General features: G+C 38.4%; 1 protein-coding gene across 3 annotated transcripts in view; it reads left to right on the forward strand.

Annotated features, from left to right (window-relative positions):
- LOC133535280 (scm-like with four MBT domains protein 1) overlaps positions 1-16,863 on the forward strand; it is an 82,621-nt gene that overhangs the window by 46,357 nt on the left and 19,401 nt on the right. For all 3 annotated transcript variants that reach the window (XM_061874960.1, XM_061874958.1, XM_061874961.1), the window contains exons 4-10: positions 6,525-6,768; positions 8,780-8,868; positions 9,324-9,576; positions 12,071-12,168; positions 12,260-12,361; positions 12,454-12,613; positions 12,772-12,854. In XM_061874960.1, coding sequence (XP_061730944.1) covers positions 6,525-6,768; positions 8,780-8,868; positions 9,324-9,576; positions 12,071-12,168; positions 12,260-12,361; positions 12,454-12,613; positions 12,772-12,854 — 1,029 coding nt within the window. The remainder of the gene's footprint in view (positions 1-6,524; positions 6,769-8,779; positions 8,869-9,323; positions 9,577-12,070; positions 12,169-12,259; positions 12,362-12,453; positions 12,614-12,771; positions 12,855-16,863) is intronic.

Here is a 16,863-nt window from a genome sequence, read left to right on the forward strand (position 1 = left end):
TTATTATTTTTTATTGGATAGCTGTCTGTTTATTTCAATTGTTAGTTTTTTCCCTTATTTACCTCTTGTGTTATTTATTTCACCCCATATTTGTTCCCACTACTGCACCTTAAGTTGGAGTCTTTAATCTCGTTATATACAAATATAATGACAATGAAGTCCATTCTATTCTATTCTACTCTATATATACCACAATATATTATATTTGCCATATATAAATGATGATACTGCAAAACCATTTCATAACAGGTTACAAATTCTCCTTATTTAGCTGCTAACGCAGGGGTCGGGAACCTTTTTTGCTGAGAGAGCCAAATATTTTAAAATGTATTTCCGTAAGGGCCATATAATATTTTTTTTAACACTGAACACAACTAAACGCGTGCATTTTTAAGTAAGACCAACATTTGTAGAGTATAATAGGTCTCTTATTCTTTGTAATAACATTGTTATTCCGAAGCTAACTGTGGAGCGGGCGTGGCCTGTGGGCCTGCAGTGAACTGGGGTGTGCCAGGACCGGCCTCTAAATCAGCGTCAGGTGCGTAGACGGCCCACCTAATCACCTGTCACTCTGTTATAAGCAGCAGCCAGGAGGAGAGACGGGGTTGGGGCTGGGGCTGGAGCCAGAGCGCAAGCGAAAATGAAAGACAAAAATACAATTGCTGGAAAGCAACTGAGGGACTTATTGAAAAAAAACCAATATTGTAACCCTAAAACAGGCTCTCATGTCGGTGCTTGGTGGTCTGAAGAACCCCCAGAAGGGCAAGCCCCACACTAACCAATAATAAATAAATAACATCTTACCATTCTAGGTATAATGATTGATGATAAATTGAACTGGAAATCTCATGTAAAAAATATACAACATAAAGTTGCAAGAAAAACATCAATATTGAATGAAGCCAAATATGTTCTAGACCAAAAATGACTTTATATTCTCTACTGCTCACCAGTGTTACCATATCTGAGTTACTGTGTAGAAATATGGGGAAATAATTACAAAAGAACACTTCATTCACTAACAGTGTTACAAAAAAGATCAGTTAGAATAATACATAATGTTGGGTATGGAGAACATACAAACCCTTTATTTATTGAATCAAAGATACTGAAATTCCACGACATAGTGGAATTGCAAAAAGCTAAGATTATACACAAAGCAAACTATAACCTGCTTCCCAAGAATATACAACAATTCTTCTCAACAAAAGAAAATAAATATAATCTTAGAGAAAAATGTAATTTAAAACATTTGTATGCACGTACAACACTTAAGACCTTCAGTATATCAGTATGTGGAATTAAATTATGGAATGGATTAAGCAAAGCAATCAAACAATGTACTAATATGATCCACTTCAAGAAACTCTTCAAACTGGAAGTGTTTACAAAGTACAAAAATGAAGAACCATGAAAAACATTCTGATTTTACTCACCCATTCATTCTCAAAATAATCTGACTTATCTCATCGAATGGAATAAAACTTACTTCACCAATTATTTATTTATTTATTTATTTGTATTGTGATTACTTATTACTTATGGAGTATACATTGTGAATACATTGAGAACAGGAAGTGAACAAAAGTTTTAGCAATTGTTATGTAAAGAAAAGGGGTAGGATTAAATAAGCTCTGCTTCTTCCTACTCCTTTTCGAACATGTTGAAAAGAGAAACTGGAAATTGTGATGTATCATGTTGTGTGCTTGCATGTTCGAAATAAACTCAAACTCAACTCAACTCAACTCATTAACGCAACTTGTTGAACAGGTGCGGTAGAAACGGATGGATGGCTTAAAAATGCATGAGAATGTTTTATATTTTGAACATTATTTTTAACACATTATTTATCGTGTTAAGCAATGTCAGCTCAGAGTTATCCGAGAGCCAGATGCAGTCATCAAAAGAGCCACATCTGGCTCCCAAGCCATAGGTTCCCTACCCCTGTGCTAACGTATGCATCTACATATTACGTAATTTCCAGTTGTACTTTTTTTTTCAAAACTATTATTACTCTACTTGCTAATTTAATGTTAATAGCTGGTTACTTTTTGTTGTAACATGGTTTACTTTGCTGTTGTTTTACTTGATTCATTTTGGACAATACTACAAATTGGGGTATCGATCCAATACGATGTAGTTACAGTGGCAGTATTGGTCATACCAATGCTGATCAGTGAATAAGTAAATTTTTTATCACAATTGTAGTCAGACAAAAACACAAGATGGCGATGTAACAATATCTATTGACATTCAACATTCAACATTAATAATACAATCAAAAACGCAAAATAATTAAACATAAGAAAAAAATATATTAATGGCTCTTATTTCCTCAGTTTGTAAATGATAACAAAACTGAAAAAACTATTTTGTGATAATAGAAAATATTGGTCTAGTATCGATCATGTTTTTCGATTTATACTTGGTATTGTTACTGTCGATATTTGTATCGATCCGCCAACCCCCGTTAACATTAACAAGACTTCTAGCTTGGCAGTCTGGTATGCTTTTGTTAAATAATCCTATGGTGTGTAATGAAGCATGTTTAGCTATTCATTTTCCTCCAGTGATAATGGTACATGTAAGAAACTTACTGTAGTTTATTTGCTGCTACGCAGGCTAGAAATAGTGATTTAGAAGCTGCGTTATGGAGGCATGATAGCCGTTAGCGAGGACGCTAAATGGCGTTGAGGACACCTTTGTTCACTTGTCGCTGGCAAATTTGCAGGACACAGCTAGAATGAGTCACCGACTTGCATTATCACAATATGACCAAAGTAATAAAAGCTCTATCGTCGGTCAAATTCATATCATTTATATTGTCTATATTGCACAAACCTAATTACCGTCTTTCCCCCTTACAAATGTCATGCCTTAATCTAAACTTTTTCCAAACACATGGCTGTCTGACCATCTGAGCTATTTAATTTTGCAAATAGAACCTACAGACTCGGTCGAGAGAGATGTTAAGACCTATACATGGGGCAGGCTATCATTTGGCAAAACAGGTAGTTGCCTGGGGCCCCAGGATTTCTAGTAGCCACCAATCATTTAGTAAAAACGATTAGTAACGCTATTTTATATTAAAAAAAAAAACGTCTCAATACATGTGTTTAAAATACAGGAAAATGCTTAGAGGAGAACTGCATTTCTTTTTTTTTGCCTATCGTTCACAATCATTATGAAAGACAAGACAACAGATGTATTTTTTTTAAATGCATTTCAAATATTAAATAAATGTGATCAAAAATGTGCTTACAATGGAGCCTATGCGATCTGCTCTATTCTGTTTATACAACCCTGACAAAAACATCTAAACATCCCCATTAAGGTTTTATACACATGCTGTAAGTATATATGTAATGTAGTAACAGGCACATTTATAATAACATTTAATAAATACGTATTTTTATTTTAAGAATATGTGGCAGATTAATTTCAAAAATGCATCACATTTGCTTTTTTTCGCCACTACGTCACTGATTACTACTCAATGCACACTTTATGAGAACCAACACACATAATAAAACATGACTTACTGTACAACGTCTGCTGTCATTAGGATGACGATGATTAGGGTGTCCATATGTTCCCATTTAGATGAATAATGATATCCGTCGTCATGTATTTTTATAATGACTGTGAATGATAGGCAAAAAAAAAGAAGTGCAGTTACCCTTTGGTCCAGAGGTTCCCAAACTACAAACTACGTCCAAAATCCGTCCTGTGGGAAGTGCCAAGTTTAAAAAATTAATATATATATATATTGTGGGTTCTTCCGAGGATGTTGTAGTCGTAATTTGTGATTTGGGGCTATATAAATAAACATTCATTGATTGATTGATATATATATATATATATATGTATATATATATATATATATATATATATATATATATATATATATATATATATATATATATATATATATATATATATATACACCCCCGTACCAGAAAGCACTTGATGAATGAAAGCGGATACAACTTCACCCTCACCTATGAACCCACTCCAGGAAACCAACCAAAAAAGAGCAGAAAACGAAACAACATCATCTGGTACAATCCGCCATTCAGCAAAAACGTCTCAACAAACATCGGCCACAAGTTCCTCACTCTGATCGACAAACACTTCCCCAAAGGCAACACCCTAAGAAAAATATTCAACAAGAACAACATTAAATTGAGCTACAGCTGTATGAATAACATACAACAAATCATTTCAAACCACAACAAAGCAATTGCAAAAGGACTGCCTACCCCCAGACTAAACGACTGTGAAACCAATAAGGAATGTAATTGTCGCAAGAAACTTGATTGCCCTCTGAACGGAGGGTGCTTACAGACATCAGTCGTTTACCAAGCAAAGGTAACACGCAAGGACATTAACACATCCGACACGTACGTAGGATTAACCGAAGGAGCGTTCAAAACAAGATGGAATAATCACAACGCCTCCTTTAGAAACCAGACTTTGCGGAATTCTACAGAACTCAGCAAACACATTTGGAATCTCAAAGACAATAATGTTGAATATTCAATAACATGGCAAATTCTTGCATCCAGCACACCTTACAACAGTGGTAATAAAAGATGTAACCTATGCTTAAAAGAGAAACAGTTTATTATATATCATCCAGATCTATCATCCCTTAACAAGCGCAGTGAAATCATTTCAACATGCCGCCACAGACGGAAACAGCTCCTAGGTAACACATGAGCCAATCACCACGCCCCTACGCCTGCCTGTACCCACCCACTCTGTGCCCTATATAAACCATTGTATGTGAATGTTTCCATTAAAATCTCCTGATGATTGAGGGAACCCCTCATGAAACAGTTCTGTAGAGACGAAGTAGTCTTGTGATTTTTCCCACACCTACATATATATATGTATATGTGTATATGTATATGTATATATATATGTTTATGTATATATATATGTGTATATATATGTATATATAAATAAATAAATAAATAAATGGGTTGTACTTGTATAGCACTTTTTTACCTTCAAGGTACTCAAAGCGCTTTGACAATACTTCCACATTTACCCATTCACACACACATTCACACACTGATGGAGGGAGCTGCCATGCAAGGCGCCAACCAGCACCCATCAGGAGCAAGGGTGAAGTGTCTTGCTCAGGACACAACGGACGTGACGAGGTTGGTACTAGGTGGGATTTGAACCAGGGACCCTCGGGTTGCGCACGGCCACTCTTCCACTGCGCCACGCCGTCCCCATATATGTATATATATGTGTATATATATATGTATGTATATATATATATATGTATGTATATATGTATGTATATATATATATATATATATATATATATATATATATGTGTGTGTCTGTATATATATATGTATGTATGTATATATATATATATATATATTTTTTTTTTTTTTTTTTTTTTTATTAGTTTGATTTTTTTAATTTTTTTTTTTTCAAATTTGTGCTTTCTAATCCATTTTGTATCGCTTGTTACTCCCGGTGTCTCCTAGCCGCTCAGGATTTTCCCATCGATAACGTGAAATCATTGCGCTTGCGCCGCAGTTTCGGGTCAATTTCAGTCAATTAAAGTTAAAGTATCAATGATTGTAACACACATACTAGGTGTTGCGAAATTTTTCTCTGCATTTGACCCATCACTCTTGATCACCCCCTGGGAGGTGAGGGGAGCAGTGGGCAGCAGCGGTGCCGCGCCCGGGAATCATTTATGGTGATTTAACCCCAAATTCCAACCCAAAGGAATATATATATATATATATATATATATATATATATATATATATATATATATATATATATATATATGTATGTATATATATATATATATATATATATATATATATATATATATATATATATATATATACAGTATATATATATATATATATATATATATATATATATATACAGTATATATGTATGTATATATACACTATATATATATATATAGATATGTATATAGATATGTATATATATATACTGTATATAGATATGTTGCATGTGCAGACTTGATTCAAAACATAATGTTTATTCTATTAAAGAAAATATAATGTGACTATTTACTATTTAGCTTGTGTATTTTCTGAAGTACTTTCTGAAAACATTTAACAATACCGTGATAACTTTGGTGACATTAAATATCGTTACATCCTGAGAGCACAAAGATACAAAGATTTATCTCTCGGTTGGTACAAGGCCAAACACATTTTTCCAGTAGTGTATTTCAACTCACTGCCCTCCCTTCAAAATCTACTATCTCCCTTTAAAAAACATGCCGCATTTTTCCTCAGGCCGTTTAACTCAATGATGCACAAACACTAGTAAATGCTATTAGCAGAGCAAGCATTTCAAATTTCAAGTGGATGGAGCGGCACAAACCTTTTATCCTTTTGATCACCGAAAGCAAACTCACACTTTTTGAGCATCAGTTGGTTTTAAGCGGTTCTTGAATTTACTTCTTTCTGAGCATAAGTTCCTGAATGTAAGCTTCATGTTGGTTTCAGGTGGACCAGGGTCTCCAGACAGGATTGACTCCAGGCATGAAGTTAGAGGTGTGTGTGCGCTCGGAGGCTGACAGTCCTTATTGGGTGGCCAGTATCATCACTACATGTGGCCAGCTGCTGCTGCTCCGCTATGAAGGATACCAGGATAACCGCAGTGCTGACTTCTGGTGTGACATCATGACCGCCGACCTACACCCGCTGGGCTGGAGCCGCCAGCATGGCAAGACCATGAGAGCCCCAGAGGGTGAGACTGTTCAACAGTTTTTTGACTTTCTTATTTAGGGAGGAATTTAACTTGCGTTGCATTTGTTGATAATTCACTGCCATCTCATTAGACGCTGCGTTATTCTATTCTACAGCTGCACCTTACATTTTAGACAATTAGACTTTCAGCTTTCTAGCAGCCCAAGTGCATCAAGCTAGAAGAGTATAAGGCATAATGATGCCAATTGGGAGACAATTTTGTGTTTGTGATTAGATCAAAATCTAAAAAGCTCAATTTGTCTTGCTGTCTTTGTGTGTTTGCAGCACTGCTTGTTTGCTCCAATTGCACCGTTGCACAATCAAATGCAAAACAAACACAGTTTTCTCTACAAAGAACAAAATGGACTACACACACACATACATTATTTACTACAGACTTATATCCATTGGGTTATAGTATGTAATTAATATATGTAGGGATGAGTACTGAATTATGTTCTTATATAGGGAACGTCAGAATTCCGTCGGTACTAACAAGTGTCTATTCACATAAAATCAAATCACATCCAGGCACTTGTAGTCTCGGCTTCGGCTCAAGCACTCAGCGGGCAAACAATCACTCACGCAACACTCAGAGCCAATTCAGCGGGCTCATGTTGCAATTATCCATGCCAAAAATGCAAGTATGTCTGATAAAAAAACGCTTGAACGGTAAATAAGGCTCCACTTTTCCAAAATGCACTAGCTCGATGCTAATTTACATTGGTTTTGCCATATGCCATATTATGCCATATTAGTATTAGCGATTTTACGTGGCAATTTTGCCACCTCCAAATTTGGTATTAAAAAGGAGGCATGTTTGGATCAAACAGCTGGTGTGTAATAAGTATAAAATTTACGGTATAAACACTTTGGAGGGCGCAAAATAAGACTAGACGGGCATATTCCGCTTCATGGCAAAGACTACTTCCTAACTAGGCAACACACTGTAGTCCAGTACTATTAAACTACATAATGAAGAGTGCCGCAGTTTCAATAGCCAAAGGCCAAGGGAAATCGAAATTTGGATGTTACGTCAGAAAGTGTCCCTGCTGGTTATATTCCTTGGAAACTGCATTTACTTAATTGCAAAGTTCTATCACTTTAACCATCATATTTGTACATATTGTATTTGCTGATGTTGCTCTATTGTTGTTGTTGTGTTTGCTGTTGTTGTTTTTGTGTCTCTGTCGTATGCCCCTCCTGTCCCCACAATTTCCCCTTCTGTCTTCCTTTTTTTCTCCTTATATACAGTAGCTGTGGTGTTCTTGGGATGCAACTCAGTATTCTTCTTCCTCCAAACACGACGAGTTGAGTTTATACCAAAAAGTTTTATTTTGGTTTCATCTGACCACATGACATTCTCCCAATCCTCTGCTGTATCATCCATGTATCCATTTTGGTATAAACTCAACTCGTCGTGTTTGGAGGAAGAAGAATACTGAGTTGCATTCCAAGAACACCACACCTACTGTGAAGCATGGGGGTGGAAACATCATGTTTTGGGGCTGTTTTTCTGCTAAGGGGACAAGACAATTGATCCATGTTAAGGAAAGAATGAATGGGGCCATGTACCATGAGATTTTGAGCCAAAACCTCCTTCCATCAGTGAGAGCTTTGAATGGTTGGCCAAATACTTATTTTCCACCATAATTTACAAATAAATTCTTTAAAATTCCTACATTGTGAATTCCTGGATTTTTTTTTCACATTCTGTCCCTCACAGTTGAAGTGTACCTATGATAAAAATTACAGACCTCTGTCATCATTTTAAGTGGGAGAACTTGCACAATCGGTGGCTGACAAAATACTTTTTTGCTCACTGTATATGTAATATTAATTATTGGATTTATCCTTTCAACAGTGTAGCTTGATGAATTGTTTTAGCTATATCTGATATGATAAATGAAATCGGATATTATAGATAGATCTTCCAGCTGATTGATGCAAGTCCAAACTGCTCTGTTGGATGCTAAATGTCTTTATGTACGGTATGTATGACTCCACCACAGGTGTGCGTGAAAAGCGCCAGGACTGGGAGGCTTTGCTGGAGAAGGTCCTGGCCGAGGAGTGCAGCGCGCCTGCCAGCCTGCTGGAAACGGTAAGCCGAGGGAATCGCAGCAGCTGCCCTACAGAGATGACTCACTTGCTGGGTGGAGCTGAAGCTGCATTTCTTTCTCGTCTGTGTGTCTGTGCCAAGAGCGTTCCTCTGTAACACTACTGACTTGCCTACTGGTAAAAATGAAACTGCTGTTAAATTACAGGAAGAGGAGAAATAAAACCATCCTCACTATGAGAGCAAAGTTACACTTTATACCCTAAGGTGTTTAGTTACTGTCATGTTTGTTTTATATTGTATTGTCCCGGTGGATAAACACCTGTTTAAGAGAAAGCAAAAACCCTTCAAAACTCCAATTTTTAGATTTATTGGAAATATTTAGAGGCTCATATTTTTTTTTCATGCAGCACATTCCCAGTGAGAAATGTCCTCACCATACAGTACGCTGTTTTAGTGTGTGTACTCTCATTTCCACATTTAACTCTCATATCTCTTAGCCTCAGCGTGGTCGAGACCCAATGGAGCTGCTGAGCGCCGGGTGCTATGTGGAGCTGCAGGACAGCGTTGACCCGGGGCTGGCTTGGGCTGCAGAGATCGACGAGAACGTCGGAGGAAGGCTGAAGCTGCGGCTATTCGGCACCGAGGGTCTACCGGACACACCCGCAACCCTCTGGCTCTTTTACCTCCACCCACGCCTCCACCCACCCGGCTGGGCTCAAGAGCATGCCTGCACCCTCAGGCCTCCATCCGGTCAGTGGCGCCGACATGACTCACAATTACTAATTCTATTTATTCTTGGAAAACAAAAGAAGAACATTGAATATGTTAATGTTATTGATCCGTTGGTAGAGTCAAGCACTCTCACTAATGTTATTCCGAAAAAAAAAAATGCTTGATGGTATATATTTTAAGTATTGGAGTTAAAAGTTTACAGATTATAAACGGCACACTGAAAAGGAAATGAATAATATTAGAGGTACAAGAATAAAATAGGTCAATGTAATAGGTGAAAAAAACATATTTGTCTGTTGCCTTTGTTTGCGTATAAATTTTGACATTCACTCAAACTTTATTACAGTACGATATAGAAGTGGGGGTATTATTCAATTCTTAGATACATCACAATTCTAAATCAATAAAAAAAAAGTAAAATAAAGAAATTCAGACATTTTAAAATGTGGCACTAGCACGGACACACACTGAGGCAAAACACAGTAAAAGGAGACATAGCCATGGTTACCGCTAAGGAAGCTGCATTTAAAGTAGTAAAACAACAAAAACAATAAGTCATTCTTACATTTCAACAGAAGTCCTGCTGGATTATTAAATTAGAGTGGAGAATAATATCCACTCAGCAACACTGTAAGCCATAGATATGAGTAGGTAAAGACAACACCTCTTTGAGCTGCGTTCTGCTTTAAATAAAATTAAAATTAATTAAATTAAATGAATCAATTAAAATAAATTTATTTAGGCCAATGGGTCCAAAGTGTCTGGGAATGCCGTGTTTTTAGAAGGCACGGAAACTAAAACAACAAGGATGATTGTTTACTACGTAGGCACGTCGCTTAAGAAACTGCTACAGTGCACACATATCGAGTCATAGATATCTATGCTGAATGCAGTCTGAAATCCAGAAGTGACCCAATGAGCTTTACATACATATAAATTAAGGGTAAATCGTAAATGTATAATAAAAACACAGGCTTTAATTGTGAGGTGCCTAAAGATTCCACCCCGAGTATGATTACCATTCCTTTTAGGAAGCGTATGAATCTTTAAGTGTTTTATAACTGTTTTTGTAATATTAAATGTTTACCTTTGTAACTTGAATTTAGATAATAAAACTTTTATTGTTCTGGTTTGTTGGGTTATAGTTTTATTGTTCTGGTTTGTTGGGTTATTTTTTATCTCCCCTCAAACACTGAACATAAAAAATATTTGGCATACAAACATCAGTGGCTGGGTGCAAATTCTGACGATAGAACTTAATTGTTTTTAGATATATATTTTTTCTGTTTTATGTTTGTTAGGTCGTGCTTTTGATTATGTTTCTCTTTCATTATTCTGTACAGCACTTGGGTATTGTTATTTTTAAAGTGCTTTCTAAATAAAGTAGGATTGGATTGGATAAAATAGAAGGGCAAATTTAATTTAGGCACTATAAATAGGAGTCTTATAGCATGTTAATTTTATTTTAGTTACTAATGCACATCAATAGTCATGACACTAGAGAATGAGTGGTTTTTGAAAATTGTTTTTATTTAAAATTACAGATTTGTTGTCTGTGATTGATATTCTTCAAGACTGTAAAAAGTGTTAATTGCGTCATCAACTCTCCCGTCCAAAGGCAAAACCTAGTAACTCACTTCTAGCTGATTTTGGGAAAACAAGGAAAACCAATCTTTCTTGATGCTGTCTTACAAAGATCTACAAAGTCATCAAACGTATAGATGTTTTCTTGAGCTTTCATTTTCTTGCCGATTGAGCCATGGATTGAATCTGCTCTCATGATCGTGTGCCCTTTCTCCAGATATTTTATCACAATCTCGGGTGGGCCCCATTCTGCGTTTGCACATTGGGCAAGAGCCGTGTACAGCGTGCAGTTTATCTGCCCCAAAGAGTATGCAAGGGGAAGAATCAAGAACAATACATTTAATGAAGCTGCTTGCAACGTCCTGGGCCAATCTTTCAAATATCCCCTCGTGCCATAATATCACATAATCAGGTTGACCGTCGGCCCCCATTCGTGCAAATGTCTCATTAAAGACAATAAGGCGATTGACAAAGAAGCTCTGATTGGTCCCTTGTGATACTAGGTTTTTCTGTTGTATCCACGCGGTTATGTGGTAGTTGCTAGGTCCTGCCATGCCCTTAACAGCTTACTTACGGAACAAATTACAATATCGCATACACTAATGTAAAGCTTATCACCTAGGAACTCCAAAATGATTATCAGCTCAGTTTTGATCAAAATTGAGTTAGTGGGTTTAGCCTTTGGACGGGAGAACTCTGCATCGTGTTCTTTCATTCTGATGCAGCATTCAGGCAGTATTGTTGTAAAGCCATTTTAAACCTAAAGTCAAACATTGTGTGTCCCTATTACTCTATATTTACAACTACATAGCACCGCGGTGTTTGTGATCCTTGCTACAACGTATCCTAACATATTAATAAAAAAAACAAATTGGTTTTATTTACACTTAAGTAGTTTCTGCAGCTGATTTGTGTGTGTTTATTTCAGGACTGATGTCCCTGCGAACAGAAGAAGAGTGGGAGGAGGTGAGGCAGAGGATTATTGACCTGCCTCAGGATGAAGCTCTGACTGCAGAGCTCAGTAAGGTACTGACAACAGTTAGTCCGAAGCACAGAGTCGGTGAACTGTGTATTCAAAATTGTCTGAGAGGTTTTTGCTCTTGTGTGGTTGTCCCAGGACCAGCCTGTCATCGCTGCACATTGTTTCAAAGAAGGAATGAAGTTAGAAGCGGTCGACCCTGCTGCTCCTATATCTATCAGGCCTGCCACTGTCGCCAAGGTAACATAAGATGTCCATTGGCTTTCAAATGTGTTTGTTCATGTCAAATGAACAGAAAAAATACATTTAAAATATATATATTTTATCTTTAGGTGTATAATAAGCTATACTTCCTGGTGACAATGGATGACCTTTGTGGCATTGAGGAGTCTGAAGATTCTGGGCGGTCTTTCCTGTGCCACAGAAACAGTCCAGGGATCTTTCCTGCACAGTGGAGTCTCAAAAATGGACTCCCCCTTAGCCCACCACCAGGTGTGTTATAGCCAAATATTTTTCCTCATAATCAAGACCTGATAAAATCACTCATACTGATATACTAACCTCACTACGAGCTCACTCCCACTTGCATTGGTCCCATCTTTCTGAACAACCCCCGTTTATGTCTTCTGTATGTTTTGTGTCGTGTACAGGGTACCAGGGTCCAGACTTCGACTGGGCAGATTACCTGAAACACTGTGAAGCCGAGGCAGCTCCTCAACACTGTTTCTCAAATGTAAGTCAACATCACCTTTAACATCTAATAAGGAGGTTTCAGTGACAAGCAAATGTGAAAGCTATTATTGGTTACTAATACTTCTCTGTTGTTATGGGAAGACAGCATGTGATAGGTACTTGTTAGGAGGCCTGCATTCTTTCATGTTGTCCATACAGTGGTACCTCTACTTAAAGGGCTCTATTGGGCAAAACCAAGTTTTCTAACCTGACCTGCAGTTGTGTATTTGACATCTGTATTCATTCCTGAACATTTGAAATCGAACTGTGGAGGCATTCATAGATATGTACATGTATAAAACAATCTTAGTTTCCTTCATACTTCCAACAAACAAGTTGTTTGGTATTGGCGCCAGGTGTGACGTTTTCGCCAGGTGTGACGCCGGCGGATTGTCCATATATGGTAAAAATGTACCCAAAGTGCTTTGCGCCTCCATTACATTGTAGTCTGACGATGTAGTCAATGATCTACGTCTTTTCCTCTATCCCCCTGTTGTGGGGCAGACTGGCTCGTACATGCACATGCATCCTCCGCTGTTGCCATTTCTCATAAAAATTAGTAGGGCTGTTTATCTTTGGGCACCACACAATTCGAATACGATTCAATTTTTGGGGGTAACGATTCGATTCAGAATCGATTCTTAATTCAAAACGATTCTCGTTTCAAAATCAATACTTAGAACACTAGGTGCCAGGTCTATGATTAACTATATTCCTCCATAAAATAAACAGCTTTGATACATTTCTATATTACTTCAAAGAAAATTATACCCAAACATTTACTGAAGTGGCTGGACAGGACAGATTTGGGGGGAGAAACATTTTTTTTATTATTATTATTATTATTAGGGACGGCGTGGCGCAGTGGCAGAGTGGCCGTGCGCAACCCAAGAGTCCCTGGTTCAAATCCCATCTAGTACCAACCTCGTCACGTCCGTTGTGTCCTGAGCAAGACACTTCACCCTTGCTCCTGATGGGTGCTTGTTGGTGCCTTGCATGGCAGCTCCCTCCATCAGTGTGTGAATGTGTGTGTGAATGGGTAAATGTGGAAGTAGTGTCAAAGCGCTTTGAGTACCTTGAAGGTAGAAAAGCGCTATACAAGTAAAACCCATTTATTATTTTTTTTAAATCCGTCCATCTATTTTCTACCGCTTATTCCCTTTGGGGTCGTGGGGGACGCTGGAGCCCATCCCAGCTACAATCAGCCAGAAGGCAGGGTACACCCCGGACAAGTCGCCACCTCATCACAGGGCCAACACAGATAGACAGACAACATTCACACTCACATTCACACACTAGGGCCAATTTAGTGTTGCCAATCAACCTATCCTCAGGTGCATGTATTTGGAAGTGGGAGGAAGCCGGAGTACCCAGTGGGAACCCACGCAGTCACGGGGAGAACATGCAAACTCCACAAAGAAAGATCCCGAGTGCAGGATCGAACCCAGGACCTTCGTATTGCAGATGCACTAACCCCTGTGCCACACCAATCGACATTTTATTTTTGTAAATCAATTTAAGAATTGTTACAAATTAGAAGCTTCCTGCCAACCCAAAAAGGTCAAGAGGATGGATGGATGGACAAATAAGAATTGCGTTTTATTGAAACATCTTTCTGCGATGAGGTAGCAACTTGTCCAGGGTGTACCCCGCCTTCCGCCCGATTGTAGCTGAGATAGGCACCAGCGCCCCCCGCGACCCAAAAGGGAATAAGCGGTAGAAAATGGATGGATGGATGAAAAATCTTTTTTTTTTTGACACCCGGAAAAAGCAGCGTATCGTTCTAACTTAACCTTTCAGAAGACTTGCTATGGAAGCGCTAAAAACTACAACAAAATATGACACGGAGAAGACGCAGTCGAAGTGGAGGCTCGCAAATAAGACCGCCAACAAAAGCCGCATATAAAGGAGACTGTCAGAAAGCAGCTTGAAGCAGATATGTAAAAGAAAATCTATGCAATATGTTGACCATAGGACTACAATTACATGTTAGTTAGACCGCAAGGAAGTGTTTTAAATGTAGAAAAATAATCATAACATCACCCCCTTTAAGAAGTGCCCGAACTTAAGAGTGTTTTGAGATAAGAGCTGTCTCACTAAGCCAATTGTTATGCTTTAAATGTAAGCAACACATTTAGTAGAATGAAAAAAGGTTTTCTTGAGAAATACAGTTTCATATTAACTACTTCCTAAACATTAGGAAGAAATACTGACAACATAATTGCATTTACAGCACAATGTATAAACAAGGAAAGAACTCAAAGCAAAGAACTTTGGATCAATTGTTGTCGTCATATCAACACAAAGCATTCCTGATAAAGCACAGTGTTATTTACAAGTGTAACAGTGAGCATTCCGCGCAGCCCAGCGCTGCAAATCAATCAATCAATGTTTATGTATATAGTCCTAAATCACAAGTGTCTCAAAGGGCTGCACAAACCACAACGACATCCTCGGTAGAGCCCACATAAGGGCAAGGAAAAACTCACCCCAGTGGGACGTCAACAATGATGACAATGAGAAACCTTGGAGAGGGCCGCAATGGATGTCGAACGGATCTAACATGATATTGTGTATGTCCGATCCATAGTGGATCTAACATAACTGTGAAAATCCAGACCAAAGTGGATCCAATATAGTAGCGAGAGTCCCGTCCAAAGTGGAGCCAGCAGGGAACCATCCCAAGCGGAGGTGGATCAGCAGCGCAAAGATGTCCCCAACCGATACACAGGCGAGCGGTCCATCCTGGGTCCCGACTCTGGACAGCCAGTACTTCATCCATGGCCACCGGACCGGACCCCCTCCACAAGGGAGGGGGGGACATAGGAGAAAAAGAAAAGAAACGGCAGATCAACTGGTCTAAAAAGGGGTCTATTTAAAGGCTAGAGTATACAAAAGAGTTTTAAGATGAGACTTAAATGCTTCTACTAAGGTAGCATCTCAAACTGTTACCGGGAGGGCATTCCAGAGTACTGGAGCCCGAATGGAAAACGCTCTATAGCCCGCAGAATTTTTTGGGCTCTGGGAATCACTAATAAGCCAGAGTCCTTTGAACGCAGATTTATTGCCGGGACATATGGTACAATACAATCGGCAAGATAGGCTGAACTAGACTGTGTAGTATTTTATAGGTAAGTAGTAAAACCTTAAAGTCTAGCAGCCGCATTTTGTACCAACTGTAGTCTTTTAATGCTAGACATGGGGAGACCCGAAAATAATACGTTACAGTAATTGAGACGAGACGTAACAAACGCTTGGATAATGATCTCAGCGTCGTTAGTGGACAAAATGGAGCGAATTTTAGCGATATTACGGAGATGAAAGAAGGCCGTTTTAGTGACGCTTTTAATATGTGACTCAAACGAGAGAGTTGGGTCGAAGATAGTACCCAGATTTTTTACCTGCTGAGCTTTAACCAGTACCCACATACCCATTGGTTAAGAGTTAAGTTGAGCGGATTTGCAAATGAGCCATTGCCGTTGGGATGTGAGATTTAGTGAGGTTGGCCTGCATCCGTTACTTTAGGCCCTTTGCAAGGACCATCACTTCATAAGACAACACTGCATTATTACAGTTTTACTGTGTTGTGGCTTATTCTAAATCTTCTGATTGTTTCTACAGTGCAATGTGAAGGTCCCATTAATTACTGGTGGGAGGAGCGATAACAGTAACTATACAAGTGTCGATATTTGTACGCTTTTTTATGAGCAAGCACAACCTGGAGCCTTTGATTTTGTCGCTTAATTTGATTATTTTTGGACACTTCTAAGTAGCGGGACAAATAATTATATTTCACATCCACTTTGGGAAATTGTGTGTGTGTGTGTGTGTGAGTGTGTGTGTGTGTGGGTGTGTGAGTGTGTGTGTGCGTGTGTGTGTGTGTGTGTGTGTGTGTGTGTGCGTGCGTGCGTGCGTGCGTGTCCTTAAGAAAATCCCCTGCTGTACTAATGTTTGGGAGTGGGCAAATAAGAAAGAAATATAAAAAAAAAAAAATGAATTGTACAATTCCG

Source organism: Nerophis ophidion, linkage group LG16 (assembly GCF_033978795.1).
Source record: "Nerophis ophidion isolate RoL-2023_Sa linkage group LG16, RoL_Noph_v1.0, whole genome shotgun sequence".
Taxonomy (NCBI): domain Eukaryota; kingdom Metazoa; phylum Chordata; class Actinopteri; order Syngnathiformes; family Syngnathidae; genus Nerophis; species Nerophis ophidion.